Source organism: Cotesia typhae, unplaced genomic scaffold, assembly GCF_013202065.1.
Source record: "Cotesia typhae breed Kobodo isofemale line unplaced genomic scaffold, CoteBio_Ctyphae scaffold_13, whole genome shotgun sequence".
Lineage (NCBI taxonomy): Eukaryota > Metazoa > Arthropoda > Insecta > Hymenoptera > Braconidae > Cotesia > Cotesia typhae.
In genome coordinates this window covers 19345096-19364582 of record NW_027423774.1, presented here as the reverse complement: position 1 = coordinate 19364582, position 19487 = coordinate 19345096, and the positions used below count along the sequence as shown (strand labels likewise).

Genomic DNA, 19487 nt, shown 5'->3' with positions numbered 1-19487 from the left:
CCACACAATATTAATCAAACCAACGTCATTTAAATGTACTGCGTCTTAGTTAATATGCACAACGTTTTTTTTTTTTTTATTTTATTTTAATTATTACGTTGTAATATTTTTAGATTATTCGCAGAATCAGGTTGTGTTTTTTTAAATTACTCATTTTTTTTTAAATAAAAAATAAGTGGAATTTTAAGGTAGACAAACTTTGTGCTGAAATATTTACCTGAAACGCGTACAAAAAATATTTATCAATATTGAATACACAAATGATAAAAAAAAAAAATATTTTAATTATTAAATTATTTTTATACCGTCAGTCTATGGGTATTATATTATGTTCACTCAATTTACGTCTTACGTACTAAAAATCCAATATGACGCAAAAGTGATGTAATAAAAAACAAGGGTCATGTTTTATTATGTGTAAAAACAGATATTTAATCTGATAGAAAATAATGTATGGCTTCCTGATTACGATGTTTTGATAAAAACAATCCATTCTTTATTTTAATTTATTCATTGTAATTTTCTTAGTAAAAAAAATTTCATTCATTATTTTTTTATTCAAAATTTTTTATTATTGTTTTTATTTTTGATAAAAATTTATACGATAAAAAAAAATTTTTTTTTAATGATAAATTGAATTAATAAAATCCACTAATTGTAATTCAAAGAGTTTAATAATACGCTCTAGTAAATAAAATTCTGTAATTAATTTAATAGGCTGGTGATTATCGAGGATGCGTTAATAATTATATTCAGTCTTATATTATGAACAATACACAAGTTATTGCTTTATTTAATTGCCTTCAGTATTTTCAGATAAAAGATAAGAATAAAAGCGGGCCAACGAAGCCCTTGGGATTAAAAAAAAAAAAAAAAAATTACAAGATTATATTCTCACTTAATAAAATAATAAATTTATAGAAAAATAACAGCGCGACATTTTATCATTGCAATGACTCATCTGAGTTTATTAACCCCGTATTGGGCCAATCTACAGTTCGTTTTACTTTTACGCAAAACGATATATTAACATTTAAATTTATTTATTTGTTTATTTATAAATAAATAAACATTAAGACGAATTGATCTAATAAATAAAGTTCAAATTGATTTATTTTATGAATTAATAATATCTTATGAGTTTTGATGCTCGATAGATATATACTAGAAGCGTTAAATATTTTATTAAGTTGAGGGAAAACTAATGTCAATTTTTTTTTTACTAAGATTTATTGTTTTAGAGCATCAGATAAATTGTTTGCTCATAAATTATCATTTTAATAAATAAAATAATTATTTTTTATTTATTTAAATGCATGTAATATTTTTTGTAAACAATTATTATAATTTTTAATTTTTTTTATTTATTAAATTACAACTAAAAAGATATTTATAAAAAATTGCGCATATAGTTTTTCAAGTTTTTTATATATGACATTTTTTTTTAATTTTTTAATTGAAATTTTTTCAATCAAAAATTTCTAAAAATTTTGAAATGTCGGCTAACTTTATTTTCATTTAATTTTATATAAATAAATAATATTAAATTTTAAATAATCAATCACGTGAGCAGAATAAAAATCAGCATTGTCATTAGATATTTGTAAAATAAATAAAGCGTATTATCAATCATTGAATATTTATAAAGCTTCTGCTAGACGAAAGTAAATAATATCATTCAATAATAAAAAATGTGGAAAATGTGTCATCTCGGTGATTAATATCGATTTTATTAATCGAATTACGGTAAGAAAGAAAATAGTAATAATTAAAAAAAAAAAAAAAAAAAAACAATGCAATCTTCATAGAAAACAATGCAATTAAAACTACCGAGCACATGTGATATCATCGATTAATTTATTTTTATTACCACTGGTAAGTTTGAGTCACTGAATAATTAAAGTCCACGTTGGCGGTAGTCGAGGTTTTTAAATATTTTCTTAGCTCACTAAAATTATCTTTCATTTCTATCAACTTCTATTCGCGAATTGCTAAATATAAACACGCTCTTTATTTTCATTTAAATTTCGAAATAAAAAATCCTTTTTTTTTTTTCTCTATTCTCGCAGATAAACGAAATTCGCTGACCACAATGGAACCGAGTTTGCATTTTATATTTTATTTTTATTTTTGTTCTTACAACCGTTGTATTATACGTACTTTATACATTATTCGTGTAAATCGTTACTCAGGCCCAGATGGAATAACGTTCCTTTTATTTCGCGTACCACCGGTGCAGATGCTTGAAGACCGTTGGATCTTATTCATTTCAGAAAGGTCGAAAAAACCTGATGTGGATTTAAAAATGGAGTTTCTATCTCGAGTAACTTTATTTTATTTATTTATTTATTTATATAAATTTTTAGACCTTGAAGCCTTAGCTCCCTAAAGGCCTTACATACACCAAAAAAAAAAAAAATTTCTTGAACCAAGAAAATTATAAGGAAGACCGAAGTTATTTTGGAGCAAGAAGAAATTTTCTTGGCTTAAAAAAATTTAACTTCATTCAAAAAATTTTAACTTTATTCAAGAAATCCTTAAGATTTTCTTTATTTAAGAAAATTTACGCTTGACTCAAGACTTTTTTTCTGTCTGTCTATAAATGAATACAAAGTAATAATAATAGTAATCAAACAATAATAATGGAAATGATAATAAAAGACAGTATAGAAAAGCAAGAAAATTAAGAAAAGTAATAAAAGTAACGTTGTCTCTAAGCAAAGTCTATCTAAGTTACCATTTAATGATTTTAGCTAATAAAACAAAGAATAAAAAAAAACTTTACTAAAAATTGCAACAATTTTTTTTTTCAAAAAAAAAAAAATAAATTGTAACTGGACGTTGCAAAAACAACTAATAAAGGACAAATAAAAATTGTATGTAATGAAAAAAAAACTGCATAGATTAAAACTGTACATAATTAAAGGTTGAAATAATTCTGAAAAAAAAAAAAAAATCTTCGAGAAACTGGAAATAGCGTTAATATCAAATTATTTGTTCCGTGATCTATGATTTAGATAATTGTGTACAAACGACTTCCGGAATAAAATTTAGCCGGTAACTAAAATAATAGAAAGTTCTCGATACAGCATCAAATGCAAGCGACAGAGTTGGAGTTAATACAACCAAAGTATGCAAGCAGTATATAACTATATAACTGTATAACTATTCTATTATGTACAGAGTATTGCATCCTCCATCAGTCAATGATTAGAATCGCGTGATCGGCGTCAAGGTGCGGCCAGGTGTGCAGAGCATGTGATGTAGAGTCCTCAACGTTGGATTTGCCCGCTGATATCAGTCAGTATTATATTATATACTTATATTTTATTAGTTTGCATTTAATAAAATACATAAATCCATTTGCAGCATGCTAAATAAAATTACTGGAGTAATACCGGGCTCTTTACTTGTCACTCTCTGATATTGCGCAAGGCTAACTGCCAAGGATTGGTTTACAAAGTTTACAAAGTTACGTAATACAGGGAACAAATAATAACTATTTATTTAATTACTTTTTTTAAAATTTTATTTTTCACTTTTTCACTTGACAAATGACTTGGATTTTGAAATACCCAACTCAATAATTATTATAATCACATTTAACATTTTTATTATAATTAAATTACATGTACATTTACAGTCGTAGTACTTACTAATTATGTGTATAAAAATTTCTAATTTCATTATTAAGTAGCTCTACGGTGTTTAAACGATTTAATTTATAATCATTACTATTATATTTTATTATTATACTTAAATTTATTTATTTATTAAATTAAAGTTTAGTCTTTATATACAGACAGATAAATTATAAATTAATAAATTTTCTAAATAATAATGGCGATAAAATACAACTGTTTCAGTTAACACACTTAAATATTAACGTAAAAAGATAAATTTATTATTATTAATCAGTTATTCTAGTGAAAACCCATTATTACCTAGTTTACTTGCTTAAAATTAATTATTATTATTACAAATTATTTTTTTTTTTTTGTATTAAATATCACAGACAATATTACTATTAAATGAACGTGGATTATTTAGATAAAAATTAACACTTATTTCCAGACAATGTTAATTTTTATTGAAACAAATAAATTGCATCATAGACGATAAGAGTAACACACTGATAAGATACGAAAAATAAATTTTTAAATCCGAATTTTATAATTAAATTATTTTTTAAAATTCAATTGAATTCACCAGACTTGACAATTTTTTTATTAAATAAATTAAATTTTAAAAAAATTTCGCTATAATTTCAGTGAAATTATTTAAAATTATTTTTTCATTTAAAAAAATTACATAATTGCCAGCCTGATAATTAAAATGAAATTAAAAAAAAAACCTCGATTATTTAATAAATAATAAACCGGAAATATTGAAGCTTATTTCCGTGAAATAATTGAATGAAATGTCGGTAGTGAGATTAAAAACTGTGAAGAATAAACTAAAGGTGAAAAAATGTTAAATACTGGTGAGTACAAATCTAAATAATTAAACACAAGCCATTGTCATTTTATTGTTAGTTGTCGTTGTTGCTGCTGTTATGTAGCTTGTTTTAAATAGCGTTGTGTTGTGATGGTCGTGGTAGTTGGAGCTCAAACCATAAAAAAACCCAGCAAGCGCGTATCTCTTTCTTTTATTTTGTTATTATTATCATTATTATTATTTTTATTCAACATTTCCTCCAGTTGGTTGCTAAGCTAGAGCTAACGGTGTACAGTGCAAGTGAGACAAGATGCTCATATATATGTATACCATTATATGGATAATATACCATTACAGTATGCTAACAATAATAAAAAAATAATAATAATAATAATAAAAATGACAATAACTTTTTTTTTTTTTTCAAGCCCTCGTTTTTATCCAGTGATTCATTTTTTTTATTCTTCACAATAAAAGATTTCAAAGTACCTGTGAGAAACTTGGGGATCCTCACAGCTGTCCGGGATCGATTGGAGTTACCTGGAGTTTTGCCACTCCAAAATACCCGTAAGAATTAAAATAAAAATTAAACCCCTCGAAAATAATAACATATCACGGATTATTATATCTCAGCAGCGCACAATTCAGAATTGAGGATGTTAAAGTTCAATTGATCAAACATCAGCCAGTTGTTTTATTAATCATACACTTGATACATTTAATTTAGCTCGAGGCTCTACATTCTGGCTTTTTATATATATATATATATATATATATATATATATATATATATATATATATATATCTGAATACTCCGTGACGTAATATAGCTCTAAATTGTAAATACAATTACAATAGAATATAAAACTAAATAATTAACAATTGATTAGAATAAAATGATCGATAAAATAAAAATTTCGGAATAAAATATTTATAAAAAGCTCAAAACTTTTATTTTAAAATTTTTACGACAGCTGATATGACGGATCGATGTCTGCTCGACGGGTGAAACGTGACCGGCGTCTGTGTCAAGGGTCACGTACATAACATAGACAACTGTATCTTCTTTCTTCTTATATTCTCATTTGTTGTTTTATTGTCGCGATAACTTTCACTTGATAATTATATATTAGATGTCTGTTGTAAAGTAAAGTCTTTGTTAATCACTTGGCATAATTATTAACTGATGTTGCCTCTTATTTGTAACTATAAATATTAATAACTGTCATCCGGATTGGATCGAGACAGAAGACAGGTGTCAGCCCAGTGTTGTAACACATGTTTGTTATTTTTATTTTAATAATTATTTTATAAAATAAATAAAACATGCCAGTTCTCAAAATTTGTTCAACTACTACACACCTGTTTCATTTCCCAGCTCTCTAGGACGATCTCCAGTCAATTTATTTTATTTATTTAAAATAATTAACCAGGGATTAAATTAATACCAGTTAAAAAAGGATTTATCAGCCTCCAAGGCGTGTGGATGCTTGCAATGGCTTTCGGCCTGACCTTTTCGTTTAAATCTCCTCTTCCTCGACGATAGGGAGGCTGCTCTGGTGGACGAGGGGACTTGATCTCGCGGTGAATGCCAGGATCCAGTAGTCCAGCTCCTTTTTGTTCTCCACGAGGAATGTCAGGGTGATAGTCGTCGTGTCGAACCCTTTTTGTCGGACGACGAACCCCTCGTCCCTCAGCCGCTCGATCGTCGTGTTCTTCAGGTTCAAAACCCCCAGGGGCCGGCACACTTTTTTTTGCGGGTAAATTACCGCAAAGTGCTCCACGCTGGTTCGGTAAACCTTCACCTGGACACCCTGCCGGTGACCCTTCGGTCCGATCAGAGTCATGTACCCGCTCATGTTCTCGGTGTTCCAGCAGGAGTCGATGTTCGAGTCCTTCAGGCTTGATTGGTTGAATTGCAGGAAATTTGTGTGCATTGCTACGTCAGCGGGCATTTTTTTATTTTTAAATCACTGATTTTAAAAAACTCAAAAAAACTTTTTTTTTTTTTTAATGTAAAATTTGAAATTTTTGTTTTTTAAATTATTTTAGCTTTTTCAGAGATATTGGTTTGAAAGTGCAACTGCGCGCAGTTAACTGAGGAGCTTACGCGACAAGTCTGTATTTATAGCCACGGTTTTAAACGCATGCGCGGGAACAGTCTTGTCTGCGAATGAAAATGATTCTTAAGTCGCGCCTACTGCAATAGGCGCCACCGTACATTCAATTTGTGTTGCTAATGCCTATATATCGGTGATAAATATATATATATATATATATATATATATATATATATATATATATATATATATATATATATATATATATATATATATATGTAATAGGTTTTTGAGGCAAAATTGATTGAAATTTTTTTACTAAAAATATTTTAATGTTTTAAATCAAAAAATAAATTTTTTTACCAAAAATTTTTAATTAAAATATTTTAATGTTATAAATCGAAAAATAAATTTTTTTATTTTAAAAATTTCAAATTAATTATTCGTTCAAAATAATTTGATAAAAAAAAAATTTTTTTTTTATGGGAAATTTATGCAAAACATTTAATTTAATGATTGTATTATTTTTGAAGAAAGTAAAACTTTTGAAAATATAGAACGCACGACAGGTAAAATCAATATCAATGGACAATGAACTCGACTAGTTTTTGTCTGACGCAAAGTTATCAAAGCCCACATATATCAAAATATTGACTCGGAAATTTTCAAATTAAATAAAATAAATCTTTCAGAGTAAAAAAAAAATTGTCATAATTCATTTTATTTAAAAAAAAAAAATTATTTCAATATACAAAAATACGAAAATTAAATTTTCCTTTTTCTCTTAATTTAAAAATTAAATATGCAAGCCATTATCATTAATTAATAAGTATTTCCGGCTAGAATAAATTCACCAAAAGTTTCTTAAAATTTCACAACTCTTGATCCGGAAACTTAATAAATATTTGTAAGTGTACTAATTAAACGCTCATAGTCAGTAATTATAAAAAACTTTCATTTTTAATTGATCAATTAAAAAATTATCCGGGTAATTAACCAGAATTAAAAATATTTAGCTAATAATCAGGATTAGTGACATCAAACGCCAAAATTTATTTATAAATTATGATAATAATTGATATTAATTAAAGTAAAACTAAAAATAAGTAAAATGCAGTAGGATAGGTTAGTAAACTCATTATTACGTATCGATATGACCATAAAAGCCGTAACCGGTAACCGGTTTGTTGAGTCTCGGTTGAATCTCTAGTCCGCGTGTTTCTTACTAAGTTCTTATTAAGATTTGCCGGTCGATCGGTCAATTGTCGATCAATACTAACGAAACGTAAGGGGGTCAGTTTTAACCGGTAATATCAAGTACTTATATTGACATAATATTATACATACGCTCGCAACAATCACGCAAGTGATATACTTGTGCAGAAATGATGCATACTTGTTAAATTGTATATTCAATGTTTAATACAAGTTCATTGATATAAATGGAGCTCCAGCAAATAAAAGACAGCGTCTAAACTCGAGCCCCCCAACTGGGATTACAATCGTTTAAATGATCTCTGCTCTTTTAAATTGTCCCAGCTTTTTATTTTATTTGTCGCTGATGCATCGCGGTCTACATATTTTTTTTTTTTTACTTGATTCATCCTGATTTAATGATTAAATTTCTTGATAATCTCTAGGAATTTTTCTTCTTGCTACACAGTGAAAAATTCTTAAATTTTTTACGCCATAAAACAATTTTTTTTTTACAATAAAATAATAAATAATTGATTTTCGATTTTCAGAAGATAAAATACAATTATTTCCACGAAACTTTGTGACTAATTCACTATTTATGGAAACTTTCAATTGATAACAACACGCGATGAGCTTCCAGTTGACTTTACTTGTAAAAATGACCAAGTAATATAAATAGAGTTGAGATTTTAACTGATAACAATAGCTATGATTTGAATCTACTGTTTTTTTATTTTTTTTATTTATTTCAGCCAGATCTTATTGAAAGATAATAAAAAAATATTATCAGTGATAAAAGAAGTAAATTTTTTAGTGCGTTGATGAATTAATGATTATTCGGTTATTGTCCAGCTGAAGCGGCCAATCAATTGGGTTAATTATTTCTTCGAGACTATAAACGTGCTTACAATAACCGGAAAATGATGCCGTTTATATCACGATGTACATTTATAAATAGCCACGCCTCTGAATTGTAAAAACTGTCACGCTATTATTGCAGTACTCGGAAATAATTAAGACGGAAAAATAATCAACGGGTCTTTTATTCTTTTATGGCCAAAAAATAATCGGTTAGTTTTAATTATTTATCCGAATTTTTAGTGTCTACACAGAAAGAAAGAAAATCTTGAGTCAAACGTAAATTTTCTTAAATCAAGAAAATCTTAAGGACGTTCGTAGACAAAAAAAGACATCAATACACTGAAAAAAAAATTCTTGACTGGAGTGTAAATTTTCTTGGCTCAAGAAAATATCAAGGAAGATTGAAAATTTCTTGAATGAAGTCAAAGTCTCTTGAGACAAGATAAATTTCTTGAGCCAAAAAAATTTCTTCTTGCTTCAAAATAATTTCGGTCTTCCTTATAATTTTCTTGGTTCAAAAAAATTTTTTTTTAATCTGTGTACAGATAAATTATTATTTTTAATCTCTATTTCAGTAAATAACCAATTGACCTATTTATCATCCCCTTACTATTTATTGCACGCCCGATTATTAGATCATTAAATTACCTAAATTGTTCCCCGGGGTTCAGCGGTCCCGATAAAAAAAGAAAATTACTATTGATTATATAATTAAGTTTTTTTTTTTTTTTTTTTATGAAAAAAATAAAAATCAATTTAATAAAAAAATTGAGAATAAATCACGGGAAAAATAAAATAAGAAATAAAAATATCAAGTGTATACATTAGATAAGGATTATACGCAATTAGATTAATCAAGCGAGCGGGTAATACATAATAAACATAAACAATAAGTATTGATAATGATAATGATATTAATTAGGTGTAATGTAATAGTGTTTACTGACTCACGATGATTGTATAAGTGACCTTTCGACCGAGTAGTGGTCAAAGCAAGTTACCACGATTTTTCACGGTGAAAGAAACTTGTTTTTGTTTTTGTTTATTATTTTATTATTATCTACTTATGTTTTGCTTTCTCGTATCATTATAATTATGCTTATATAATTAAAAAAAAAAAAAAAAAAAAAAAAAACATAGCCACTTGTAATTATGTCGACAATTTACTGATAAATTAACCGCAAGATTTTTAATTACGCGTATCTTTTAATAAAGTTAATAAAATTTGATTATTTTAAATTTAAATAAATTTGATTTATTATTATTATTATTATTTTAAATTACAGAGAGTAAATAGAACTATTTATACCCTCGGTAAATATATATTTAGATATCGAGATAGCGAATTAACCGCTAATTAAAATCGATTTTGATTGCTTTCCCCCCGGTAATTTAAATAGTCGTTTCCACCCGATCGATTTATATTTATTGACACTTAAAATAAAATAAAAACGTGATTGTCTGCCGAGGAATGACTTTTGAATTTTAAAAATCAATTATCAAACTTTTTAGTCATGCTTTTTATTTATTAATATTGAAAAGTTATTGACAATTGATGATTAACATAAAAAAGTCCCACGAGCAAGACAAAAAGGTGGTTTAAGTGTCACTGAAAAATTAGAAATTTTGGATTTATTTATTTGGACTTTTTTAATGGTACTGTTAGCAGACGTCTAAAAATTTTTGATTTTTTTTTTTAATAAAATTACAACTCAAAAAATATTTCTAAAAAATTGCACTTGTAGTTTTTCAAATTTTTTAAATGTGAAATTTTTTTTTTAAATTTTTTAATTGAAATTTCTTCAATAAAAAATTTAAAAAAATTTTGAAATGTCAGCTTTTTAATTGATATTTATTTTAATCAAATTTAGATTTCCGTCTAGATGAAAATTACGACACTGTTGGGGAAAAAAAAAAAAAAAAAAACTAAAATTATTTAATTATATTATTTATCCCCATAATCTCACTAAATAATAATGAGTATTGTAGAAATTTAGAGAAAGTAGTAGAGTTACATATAAAAAAAGTTAATCACTTTCGAATTACTTTATATAATTTAGATTCCGAATTGTCATTAAATAATTTTATGCAAGTGAAAAAATTAAAAAAAAAAATTTACTATTTTTTTCTAATCACGTTCTCAAGTCACTGGAAAATCCTACCTAAGAATAATTCTCTCGCATGCCAGTACAAAGTGATTTACATACTCCCGAGTTTCGTCCGCAATAAGATAAATAAAACTAAGCGATGTAGTTTTATTTCCTGAAAATTTTCTATTTCGACTAAAGAAAGGAAAGGGGAAGGAGAAATAGAATCTGGAAATAACAATGACTGGCAACAGAGATAATTAAAATAATTTATGAAAATCTAAGATTTGTTTTTTAATAAAATAAAATAAAATATGCATTGTTTAAAAAATAATAACAGATGCAAATACGCATGCATAACACTTTATGAATTTACGATAATCGTAAATCCGCGAAAATACAATGCAATAACAATCAAGGTTTTCACGTGCATCGGAAAATTTTATAGACCGTGCAAACATCTGATTAAATACGTAACCGAGCTCTAACAAAAACAATTTTTATTACAAATAGAACTACTTTTAATTGTTATATTTAAATATTTTTAGAATACTTGAATATTTAATTTATGAATAAATTTGTTTTGGAAATTAACTCCACTCTGGGAATCGCGTGTTACTAAGCCGAGTTGATCAATTCTACCCAGAAGTTTAAAAATTCATGAAGTCGTTGACTCACCGCCAGGTAACTGGAATAAAAAATACATAAATTGTTTCAAAAATTATAAGATCTTTATTATTAATTATTTTTCTTTTCTTAAAATTATTTTTTGTTATTACTTCAAATTTTTATAATTAATATTAACTTTGTTTAAAATCACTCTTAACAATAAAAGTCTTATGACTTAAAATTTTTTGTATACAATTATACTTTTAGTAATAATAATAATGATATTAATATTTACTTTAATTATAAAAATAGTATAAAATTAATCAATTAATCAAAATCGATTGTATTAATCAATTAACCTCACACTAAACGTAATTAGAATTTAATGCAAGAGATACTGATTAAGAAACCTAATAAATAAATTCCATTTTTATGTATAAAAAAAAATATATATAATATTTAATATATAATATATTAATTGTGTATTAATGATCAGATAAAAAATTAGAATTATTAGTGTGTGCAATAGTTTTCCGGAATTCTCGTAACTCAGCAAGGAGCAATTCCCGCTGGCTACGATCGTGTTGTCTTTGGATCTCGAATTGTCGCTCCATCCACCTGTGGTGTTGCTCCTGGAGTTTCTCTTCGTGCTTCAAAATCTGCTGGACCACCGACTGCATGAATGCAGCGGTCAGCGAGTTCTCGCAGACCTGAGGCTGCGTTTGCGAGGGAGTTTCGTTGTTCTGCACGACTTCGGTCTTGATGCGCATCTGCTGGACCGGTTTGTACTCCATCGAATTGTCGTGCGTTTTAAAGTTTCCAATCATAGTAGCTGTCTCGTCCTTAGTTAACACAATACCATCATTGACACCGGACTCGTGCTCCAAAATGATATCAGGGTTAACTATTTTTTCCGGATTTAAAGAATCACTGATATCATTGATCGCTTCAACTTCATCGTCGGAATTAATAGCTTCTTTTTTAATATTGGCAATAATTTTCGGGCCATCGTCATTTTGTCGACTCTCTCCGATCTTGTTATTAACAAATTGCACTAGTGATACTTCAGAGTCCATCCCTGTTAATATTGACGAGTTTAACTCGCAGTTGTCCATTATTTCAATGTTTTCATGCTCCATTATACCGTCGTCCAGGTAATTTTGCTGCTCTTGCTGTTCGTGTTCCTGGTCTAAGCCTTCGTCAGTCTGCTCAATCGCTGAAGACTCAAACTGATCGTCTATTCTCATGTTAACATCATTTTCATAAAAAAAAAAAAAAAAATTATTACTATTTAAAAAAAAATGAATTTTCTTTAAAAAAAAAAAAAAAAAAAAAAAAAAAAAAATGAAACTTACCAACAATAGACTCAACTGGCGACCAAAGAACATCCTGCCCAAGTTTCTTGAACTTCCTGTCAGCGTCATTGTCATTATCAATGTGTGCTGAATTGTAACTATGGTCACCGGACTCAGACTCCTTGTCGTTGATAAATCCATTGGTGTCATCATTGTCGATTCTTCTGGAAATAGGCTCTGGGGGCGCCAAGGTATCATCGTCATCATCATCATCATCATCATTATCATCATCATCATCATCATCTGGATATTTTTTATGCTGCTCATATAGCCTATCGAGGTATTCAAAGTACGGACACTCCCTGATCGCTTCCGGCGTACAACCTTGAGCAATACATCTCAGGTAAGCAGTTCTCATATTTTTTATTTTGCTGATAATCTGCTGCGTCGATCTCGTATACCCAGCTCTGGCCAGTGGCTCTATCAGTTTGCTGGCATTGCTCAGCGAGACTTTAGTCTTCAAGGGTGTTCTCAATTTTAAATCAAATATCGAATTGTACATCGTGACTATTTCGTCCTCCGTCCAGAGGACTATTCTCTTTATAGTTACCGGCGTTTGTACATGATTATTATTATTTATATTAATATTACTATGCCTATTATTAGTATAATTACTGCTATTATCACTAACATCATCATTATGATGATTGTTATTATTATTATTATTATTATTATTATTATTATTATTATTATTATTAGTATAAACAGATTCGTCTTCTTCTAAAACTTCAATAGTATCATCTACTCTATCATCACCATTGGTCAGTTTATCATTGCCGTTAATATGCTCCTCAATACCATTAATATAAACATTATTATCTTGATTAGTTTCGTCCTCGCAGAGGTCAACAACAATAGCTGAATTTCCATCGGCAGTCAAGTACTCCTCATCTTCAACCTCCTCCTCCTCGTCAATACTTTCAATACTCTCAACAGGGTAATTATTATCACTCAACAAATAATTATTATCAACATTATAATTGCTATGATCCAGCGTGTAATTATTATCATCAGTTAAGCTGTAATTATTGCCATCCAGGTTGAAATTATTATCATCCAGGGCAAAATTATTGTCCTCGTGCTCCAATCCATTTTTTAAATCAATAACATTAACAGAGCTGTGATGACGATTGTGAATGTCCTTGCCAACAATTACATCATTGATAGCGTCGTCAATCGAAGGCAATCTTTCGACCTCGCATTTTTTGGTATTCTCGCGGTTGAGCTTCTCACCACCCCAGAATTTTTCCAGGTACTCGTAGAACGGACAGGTCAGAGCCTCGATGCTGCCCGCCTCCAGAGACTCGCGACTCTTTATGTAGGCCTTCTTGAGATTCGTCAGGGCAACTTTGACCTGGTTGGCTGACCTCTTGATCCCCGAGAGCTCCAGCGCGTTGCTTATCAGCTTGAGCGCGGAGTTTGAAAACCCCTTCAATGATAGATCGTTGGAGAGACACATGTCATCGATTATCGTAAGCATTGTTTGGATCTCCTGGTCGATCCAGATATTCGTGTTATTTGTGATGGTGTTTATACTGAGTGGCTCCTCGAATGGCTCCGCGTGGTACGGCTCCTGCTTGACGAACATCGCTTCCTCGCCCGCGTAAATTTTGTCCAGCAAACTGTAGTAGGGACACTCCTTCATAGCGCGCGGCGTACAATTTTTTTTCTTGCATTTCTGGTAGCTCAGACGCAGCGAGCGGAGTTTCAGCCTTATCTGGACCGCTGTTCTCTCAAACCCTTTGCTCAACAGCGGTTTTACCAGTGCGTGACTCAGCTGGCCACTTGTGCTTGACTTTTCCAACAGATTGTTTTTTATAATAATATTTAGCAACGCTTCTGTTTCTGTTTTAGTCCACACTGGTCCCCGGTATCTCATTGTGATTATTCGTTGTTATTATTATTGTTCGGATTGTTTTTTATCACTCTACTAAGTCACTTTATCAATGTTTATGATAATAATAACCTCAAAAGTCAATCTGCAACGGCAATTAATTTAACGTTAATTTTTATACACTTTTTTTATTTCAATATTTATATTTATTTTTGTAAATATAAAATGTACTTACCTGAAATAACTTACTCCAGACGTATTTTTGCTTTATTTTATAATTATTTCAATTATAATTGCATTCAATAATAATAATTCAGACATTATTGTAGAAAACAAGCGATGGTGAACGTTAGAATGCGTGAGTGTCGCTACGTATGTCTTGTGTCAGTAATAACGGTAAGTAAAGATGTCGCCAATGGTAACAAAAAAAAATATTTTTTATTTACTCAGTTATTTAAATAATTATTGCATAAATTTAATTATAAATCACTCTGACATTTTTATTTTTTTACTTATTTTTTTTTTGTTCAAGAAGAAATGTGTCATTTTTTTTTTAATATTATTTTGTTTATTTTTAAATAATTGTTTTATTTACTTTATTGTTTGCTGTTATTTAATCGATTGTTTGTGAGTTATTTATTAATTTTTTTTTTTACCAACAATAAAATTACTAAATTACCGATAAAAATCGATAGTAGTTACCCTGATAGCCACCTTACCTATAACTTACTGTCAATCTACGTCCGCAATTTGAAGCAAACTTGACGGAAAGAGTTGGCAAAGCGAGCGATTACCTATTAGTTACCTATAACTTACTCTGCAAATAGACGTCAAAACTTGCTGTACAAGTATTTCCTTCAAATTGTAGTCAAGTTGAAAGGAAATTTAACTACAAGTTTGATTGTTAACTTGTATTCAAGTTGCGGCCGTAGATTTCCGTCAATTTGCTTACAACTGTTGTTGAGAGAAGAATTACCGCCAACTTGATGTATAAATTAACCGTAACTGCTGGAAGTCAACACTTACTGAGAAAGCGCTGGCTATCAGGGTAATGAGAATAATTTAGCAGCTATATATTTATTAATTTTTAGAATTAATGAGAATGAATAAATGAGAGAAAAAAATTGACATTTAGAAATTTAAAAAAATTATAAATGCAATTTTTTAAAAATAGTTTTTCAAAAAAGATTTATTTATATAATTGTTGAATAAAATTAAAAAATTATCTACTTTAATGTAATTATCATTAGTAGTTACTAAAGAGAATCCATTTAATTGCAAGCAGCGCCGCCACCTAGTGTAATTATTTGAAAACTACGCGCATGCCGGTTTATTAAATAAAAAGAATATGTTATATATTTTTCGTAACCTAGATCGTGAAAAATACGTCTAAGCCGAGTGTGTATCTTTATCTAGTTTAAAAGGAGTAGAAAAATAAATCCTAGTGTGTAATTATTTTGTTGATATTAATATTGGTTGATAAATAATTAAATATATATTTTAAATAAAATGGATACTGAAAATGAGCAAGAAACTGTTAATGAAGTGGATTATTACACTTTTTTAAATGTATCCAGAAATGTAAGCTGACAATAATTATTTATTGACCCTATAATATTTGGACTTTTTTCTACACGTGACTTTTTTCAGCTGACGTAATGAAAATTATTTATTACTTTTATTTATTTATTTAAATTCATTTTTTGTCATATTTTATTGTTATTATTATTGATGTTGATTTATTTACGTTGTAAATCACAGATCGTGTCGCCAGAATGTGCAAATAGATGACCTTGAATATTTGCAAATAATAACAACGAACGTTTTAATTTATTTATAATTTTTTTTGGTTGTTAGGCAACTCCTGAAGAAATTCAGCAAGCTTACAGAAGACAAAGTAGACTTTACCATCCAGATAAACATGTGGATCCGATTTTGAAAAAAAAAGCCGAAGTTTTATTCAGTCGCACTAATAAAGCATATGAAGGTAATTTTATTTAATTAATATGAATTATATTTTTTTATAAAATAAGCCGACGTTCAATAATTATTGTATTTTTTTCAACAATTGAATTGCAAGTAAAAAAATTCTTAAAAAAATTCTGCGTATAATTTTTAAAATCTTGACATAAAATTTTTTTGTAATAATTTTTTCAATAAAAAAATTCAAGGAAAATTAATTTAGCAGACATTTTATAATTTTTAGAATTTTTTTAACAAATAAATTTTACCAAGAAAAACTTGTTTAAATAATTTTATCTATAAAAACTCTAAAAAATTATAAATGCAATTTTTTTTAAATAATTTTTTTGATTTAGTTTATTTTTAGATAAAAATCTAATAATTTTTAAAATTTTTATTACAGTTAAATTACAATAAAAAAAATCTAGTAAAAAATAATATTTATTTTCAAATAATTGTTTGATTATAAAAATTCCAAGAATTGTCAGATGTCTACTAATTTCAGTGTATTTAAAAATATGAATAATTTTTCCATGTTATTTTTTTATAATATACTTGTATGTTTTTATTTGAGTATTTACTTGATTGAACTCCAATCAATTTAATTATTTCAATGATAATATTTAAAAAAAAAAAAGAAGATATAATTTTTTGATACTGATTTTTAATTAATTTATCAATTTAAAATTTTAGTTTTAAGTGATCCACACCAAAGAGCAATCTACGACTCTCTAGGGGTCCGCGGATTAGAAACTCAAGGATGGGAAATAGTCCAACGCACAAAAACACCCCAAGAAATTCGAGAAGAGTATGAGCGCATCGCTAAGGAACGGGAAGAAAGACGACTAGAGCAGCGGACAAACCCTAAGGGTAATGTCACTGTATTTATAAATGCCACAGATATTTTTAATAAGTACGACGAAGACTATGAAATCAAGTAAGTTCATCTTAATGTAATACAAAGACATATGCGTTTAATTAAAAAAGAAAAATAATTTTTTTTAACTATTTTCAGTGATGGAATATTGGGAGGCATCGAAGTCAGCGGTATGTCATTCCAGCAGTCGATTGAAGCCCCCCTGACACTAAAAGACACTTTGACCCTGTACGGACAAGTGGATGCTGAAAACGGTACCGGGGTAGGATCGATAAATGTCGCTGCCAGAAGAACTCTGTCATCTAAAAGCTGGATGGAATTCGATGTTGGAGCTGGAAATGGCCCTGTTGCGACTGTTAAATTTTATCGCTCTCTTACACGTCGATTATTTTGTACCGGCGCGACTATCTTGCAATTCAAACAAGATGAAATAAGATCCGGATTAGTTGGATGTATGATTAATTTTAATCACCAGTATTTTAATTGATTTTAAATATTTTATTTAAATCAAGTCTCTTGACATCCCGACAAAATATCTCTGAGACTAAATATCACTGCCACAAAATATTTAAATACATAAATATTAATCTTTTTAAGATAATTTTGTCTTAGGATATTTTGTCGGGGTATTAAGTATCATGGAAACATTTAAAACAATTTTTTTTAATATTATTTAAAGCTCTAGGACTGCAGTTAGATAAACAAAGCGTAGGATATTTAACATTTAAATGCGGAATTCAAAATTCAATGTCTACAATGTTTGTTCGTGACACACAAGAATCTTATACCGCTTTTACTTTACAATTTGGATATTTAAATACGTTTGCCAGCATTAGTTATACTTACAAAATGGAAGAGAAAAAAATGAAGCTGCGAGGAACGTTAAAGTATATCCAAAAATTATTCTTTTTAATAATTTAATAATTTGATATAAATTTTTTAATAAGTACTGACATTAATTGACAATTAATTAAAATAGAGCCGGTACTCTCGGAGCTTACGTCGAGTATGGTGCTGAGAAAAAAGTATCAAAACACAGCGCCCTGTCGGCGTCAGTCCGAGTCGGAGTGCCCAGTGGAGTCACGCTGAGAATAAAATTAATTCGCGCCACGCAAACTTACGTATTCCCGATTCACCTCTGCGAGGAAGTGTTGCCCTCGCCGATATTTTACGCCACCGTGGCGCCGCTTATCACGTGGACTATTGTGAAGAAAATAATCGTTGAGCCAATGATGAAGGAGCAGAAGGACCGCGAGAAAGAAAAACAGAAGGAGTTAAACCGCGTTTGGACGCTGCAGAAGCAGAGAGAAGCCAAAGCCGCAGTGGAACTCATGATGGCCACCTTTAGCAGGATCAGGGCTGACGAAGAGGCTAAACATGGGCTAGTCATCACTAAGGCGCTTTACGGAAGGTTCGTTTTTTCTAACAGACGCAATATTCCTCAGGAAATTCTTGATGAGGACAGGGATGATGTTATTGATGTCACTATACCTTTGCAATGTCTGGTTGTTAACTCGCGCCTAGTTCTTCATGAAGCTTCCAAGGTTTTTATTAATTAATTATTTATATTTAAGTTCTCGTCCATATTTAAAATATTTAAATAATTTTCAATACTAATTATTTGTTTAAAATTTCAGAGTGAATTACCTGGATTTTATGACCCGTGTTTTGGAGAAGACAAGCAATTACTACTACAATATTTATTTCACAAACAAACTCATGAGTGTCTTGTTAAAGATAACGAGCCTCTGAGAATACCTCTACAATGTAAGTGTGATTAAAATTGGTAATTTTATGGTTAAATAATCGATTAATTATCCATTTAATTTATTTTTAGCTCACCGAGTAAATACTACTTGACGAAAAAAACGAATGTCAAGAGTAAAGCCAAGAGGATAATCTTGCATGCTCAATTTGTCTCCAGTACTCTCCTGGTTTTCATTTTATATGATATATGATACATAATATTGTTTGTGTTCAGTCAAATTTATTATAAAATTAATTGACAATTTTACCACTTTTTATTTCAATCAATCTGATCAATTACTGGATTAATTTTTCATTGTATTGAATTATTTTTTATCTCATGTCGCTTTTATTGTTTGATTGGAAGAGAGATTGTATTTTTTGGGATGAAAATATCTAATAGTATATAATAATATTAGATTGTATAAAACTTAATAAACACTTTAGTGATTAACTTTTAAC

The 19487-nt window shown here is 28.7% G+C and overlaps 2 protein-coding genes across 2 annotated transcripts; one reads left to right on the top strand and one right to left on the bottom strand.

Annotated features, from left to right (window-relative positions):
* Positions 1-11678: 11678 nt before the first annotated feature.
* LOC141534119 (uncharacterized) lies at positions 11679-14823 on the bottom strand. The gene is made up of 3 exons (XM_074253256.1): positions 14676-14823; positions 12593-14585; positions 11679-12525 (listed from the first exon to the last, which is right to left on the bottom strand). Exons 2-3 carry the CDS (start codon positions 14483-14485, stop codon positions 11737-11739), a joined length of 2682 nt encoding a protein of 893 aa, XP_074109357.1. The 5' UTR covers positions 14486-14585; positions 14676-14823; the 3' UTR covers positions 11679-11736.
* A 1001-nt stretch (positions 14824-15824) lies between these two features.
* On the top strand, positions 15825-19486 carry LOC141534178 (dnaJ homolog subfamily C member 11). The gene is made up of 8 exons (XM_074253353.1): positions 15825-16021; positions 16298-16427; positions 17096-17339; positions 17418-17731; positions 17959-18166; positions 18259-18823; positions 18917-19046; positions 19117-19486. Exons 1-8 carry the CDS (start codon positions 15950-15952, stop codon positions 19137-19139), a joined length of 1686 nt encoding a protein of 561 aa, XP_074109454.1. The 5' UTR covers positions 15825-15949; the 3' UTR covers positions 19140-19486.
* Position 19487: the final 1 nt, after the last annotated feature.

What these genes read in the sequence shown, in the direction of transcription:
- LOC141534119 (XM_074253256.1), bottom strand. Translation starts at nt 14,485, where the DNA reads ATGAGATACCGGGGACCAGTGTGGACTAAAACAGAAACAGAAGCGTTG. An exon ending in TTGTTGGTAAGTTTCATTTT is followed by an intron (nt 12,526 to 12,592) that starts TTTTTTTTTTTT and finishes AATAATTTTTTT; the next exon opens with TTTTTTTTTTATGAAAATGA.
- LOC141534178 (XM_074253353.1), top strand. Translation starts at nt 15,950, where the DNA reads ATGGATACTGAAAATGAGCAAGAAACTGTTAATGAAGTGGATTATTAC. An exon ending in AAGCTGCGAGGAACGTTAAA is followed by an intron (nt 18,167 to 18,258) that starts GTATATCCAAAA and finishes TAATTAAAATAG; the next exon opens with AGCCGGTACTCTCGGAGCTT. An exon ending in TTCTTCATGAAGCTTCCAAG is followed by an intron (nt 18,824 to 18,916) that starts GTTTTTATTAAT and finishes TTAAAATTTCAG; the next exon opens with AGTGAATTACCTGGATTTTA.